General features: G+C 69.6%; 1 protein-coding gene across 1 annotated transcript; it reads right to left on the bottom strand.

Moving 5' to 3' along the window:
• Positions 1-542: 542 nt before the first annotated feature.
• EMIHUDRAFT_460714 (hypothetical protein) lies at positions 543-2361 on the bottom strand. The gene is made up of 5 exons (XM_005780624.1): positions 2355-2361; positions 2099-2196; positions 1787-1906; positions 949-1052; positions 543-876 (listed from the first exon to the last, which is right to left on the bottom strand). The coding sequence occupies exons 3-5, from the start codon at positions 1856-1858 to the stop codon at positions 798-800; spliced, it is 255 nt and encodes an 84-aa protein (XP_005780681.1). The 5' UTR covers positions 1859-1906; positions 2099-2196; positions 2355-2361; the 3' UTR covers positions 543-797.
• Positions 2362-3163: the final 802 nt, after the last annotated feature.

Here is a 3163-nt window from a genome sequence, read left to right as displayed (position 1 = left end):
CAAGACCAAAACACACGCACCGATGGTCGATAGAGACTGCGAACCGATTGCGTCCAGTCAACTCCAGGGTATCTCGTATCTCTGCCATGAACGGCAGGGTAGGCTCCGCCCCACTGTGATTCGAACTGAGCGACGGCAGGACCCTTTGAAATCATGAATGGCGGCGTCCGGTGAGGCCCCCACGGCCGGGGGTGGTAAGTGGGTGATAGGAGGGCCATAAACGACCATCACATCGGCCATAGGACCCCTCCCCCCCCCCAAACAGTCCAAACCGGCCCCGGCGGCGGCGGCGGGACGCACGCCGGCGCAGCATCATCAAGCTGCTGTACGGCCCCGGCATCGCCTCCCCTGGCTTAGCTCTCAGTCAAGATATTGTGCGCATGGGTGACCTCTACAATATACTCACTGACATTGTACCTCCCAGAGCTCGTCCCGGTCCGCCACGGCCATCCTCGTCCTCCGCGGCGCCGGCTCCGGCCCCTCCGGCGCACTGTGATGAGCGTCGGCAGGACCCTTTGAAATCATGAATGGCGGCGTCTGGAGAGGCCCCACGGCCGGGGGCGGTAAGTGGGTGATAGTAGGGTGATAAACGACCATCACACCGGCCACCGGACCCCTCCACCCCCCCAAACACAGTCCAAACCGGCCCCGGCGGCCGCCGTGCTGGAGGCCGCCGGGGCGCACCAAACGGCCCTTCACGGCCGCCACACGGGCCACCACGGCCCGTCCCGGTGGCACGGGTGCCGCCGCGCACCCGCCCGACGCCCCCGGCCCGCCAGCTTCCGCTCTGGGGGGCTTCACCTCCGCCAGCGGGCCGAGCGCGCCGCCTTCTCGCCGCGCTGCGGCCGCACGCCCGAGAAGTGGCCGAAGGGCGACCTACGCGGCACTAAAATCACGACTAGAAGCGCCGCCCGCCAGCAGGCAGCTTGCCCGCCGCGCGCCGCGCGCCGCCGCAGCCCCCGGCCGGCGCTGGAAGGGCTATGCCGGCCGGTAGCCGCCGTCAGCGGTTGGGGAGGCGGCGCCAGGACGCCCCGAGCGGAGCTATGAAAAGCCTGGGGCGCGGGGTGGGGGGCCGGGAGGGCGACGTGGGCGGTGGTGGTGGCGTGGGTGCGCGGGGCCGGCGTGTGGGGGCGCGGGGAGGTCGGTGGTGGTGTGTGGGAGTTGGGGCTAGAACGGAGGAGGCCGGCCGGGATGGTGTGAGGGAGGGGGGGTGACGGTGTCGGAGGGGGTGGCGGGGCGGGAGGCGGCGGTAGCGGTGGCGGCGGGGGCGGCGACGGCGGCGACGGTGGCGAGGGCCACGGAATAGGGGGCACCCAAGGCGGCATGGGCGGCAGAGGCGGCGAGAAGGGCGGTGGCGACGGCTCGGCAAGGGCGGAGGCAGAGGCGGCGTGGCGGCGCGTCGGCGGCGGTGAGAGCGGAGGGGAGGGCGGTGGGGAGGGCGGTGGCGGTGGCGGCGGCGAGGCCAGTCGCGTGGGCGGCGGCGAGGCAGGTGGCGGGGCCGGAGGCGGCCCGGAGGGCGGCAGCGGCGGCGCGGCGGCAGCGGCGACGGGCGGGAGGGTGGGCCGGCGGCGGCGTTGGGCGAGGCGGCGGCGCGGGTGGCAGTGGCCGGGGCGGCGGTGCGGGTGGGCGGGAGGCGGCCGCCGACGGTGGCGGTGGCGGCCGGGCCATCGGCGGCGGGCGGCGCGGCGGGTGGGGCGGCAGCGGGGCACCAGGAGATGGTGCCGTGGGCAGCGCTGCGGGGAAGGGAGGAAGGAGCGGAGGGAGGGAGGAGGGGGGGGCGGCTCGCCTGCCGCCCTCGAGCCGCGACAGCCGGTGCCGTGGCCGGCCCGCCTTCGAACGTGAAGGGGGACGGCCTCATGCCGCCTCACCGCGCGACGCGGCGGCCGGCCGCCACCTCAAAGGAGGCCTCTCGCGCTCAAAATACGTGCGAGGCACCTGCCGAAGGGGGCGGGGTGGTCGGGCGGTCTAGGGGAAGGCGTCTCCGGTGGGTGGGCGCCGCTCCTACAGCGCGCGGGGCGGGGAGGCCGACTGCGGCGGTGATACGGTCGCGCGCGCGGGGCGTGGAGGGCCAGGGAGGTGGAATCCGGGGCGGCGGAACCTTCCGATTTTTTGCGGCTTTAATTAGCCCGAGGCTGGCCGGAGAGGATTGACGTATTCGATTTTTGTTTTTCCGCTGCTCCAGCCGGCCAGCCGTGCCTACGGCGAGAAAAGGAGCGTCAGACCCGGTCCGATCTCGCGCTCCAGCGGGAACGCCGAGCGCCTCGGACGCCAAGCGGAAACGGCGTTCCGAGGCGGGGCGCGGTGGCGATCGCCGGTCGGCGCCTTCGCGGCCGGCCGGCCCGGTGGGTTGCCACGGCACATGCGCCGCGCGCCGTCGCCAGGCCCCGCCGCCGCCCCGCCAGAGCAGCGGCGAGATGGGAGGCGGTCGGCGGGTGACATCGGCTCTTCAGCGAGCTTTCAGCTCACTTTGACGACGCTAGGAAAATCAATTCGTGGAATCCAGTCCGAGATGCAGTGAGGCGGAGCCTACCCTGCCCCCCCCCTCGCTTTTGCAAAATCCTGCAAAGGTGGCGTCTGTCCTCGATCGACCCCGCCCTAGCTTGGGATGTCCGTTTATTTAATTTTAATTCGTGTCCTCCTCCCATCCCTCATTTGGGTTTCTGTTTTCTTTCTTTCTGTAAAATTCTTTCTTTCTTTCAGTGAGAAGCTGGAGGCAGGTTGTCGCTAGACCGATGGCTTCTGAGGAAGTCGTCGCCCGCGCCTTGCCTGTCGCGTGAATCGTGCTGTGCGACCGCCTTGTGTTGTAAAATTCGTTGCCCGCAACAGACTGTACGCGTGGGTGCCCGAGGCTCTGCCCATTCTCACCCCCCCGACCGCGTCGAACTCATCGGCGCGGGCTCTCTCGGCTACGGGACCGGCCCCAGCTTCGGCTGAGGGCTAAGCTGCCCAAATCACTGTGAGAGTCGTGATTTCTTGTTGGTTTCCAAAAACCCCTCCCATGTGCCCGGCTCCAGGAAATCTCGATCCTTCCCTCGAATCCCAAGTATCATTTCTTCCCTTGGCGGGACTACTTTTTCTCTTTTGTTCCCCACCAAGGCCAAGGAGGAAGAAGGACCAATTCCCCAAAAGCCTCCCCGTCCTTCCGGTCTTGGCATCGAAAAAC

Source organism: Emiliania huxleyi (assembly GCF_000372725.1).
Source record: "Emiliania huxleyi CCMP1516 chromosome Unknown EMIHUscaffold_2100, whole genome shotgun sequence".
NCBI lineage: Eukaryota > Haptophyta > Isochrysidales > Noelaerhabdaceae > Emiliania > Emiliania huxleyi.
This window is presented reverse-complemented; position numbering and strand designations above follow the sequence as displayed.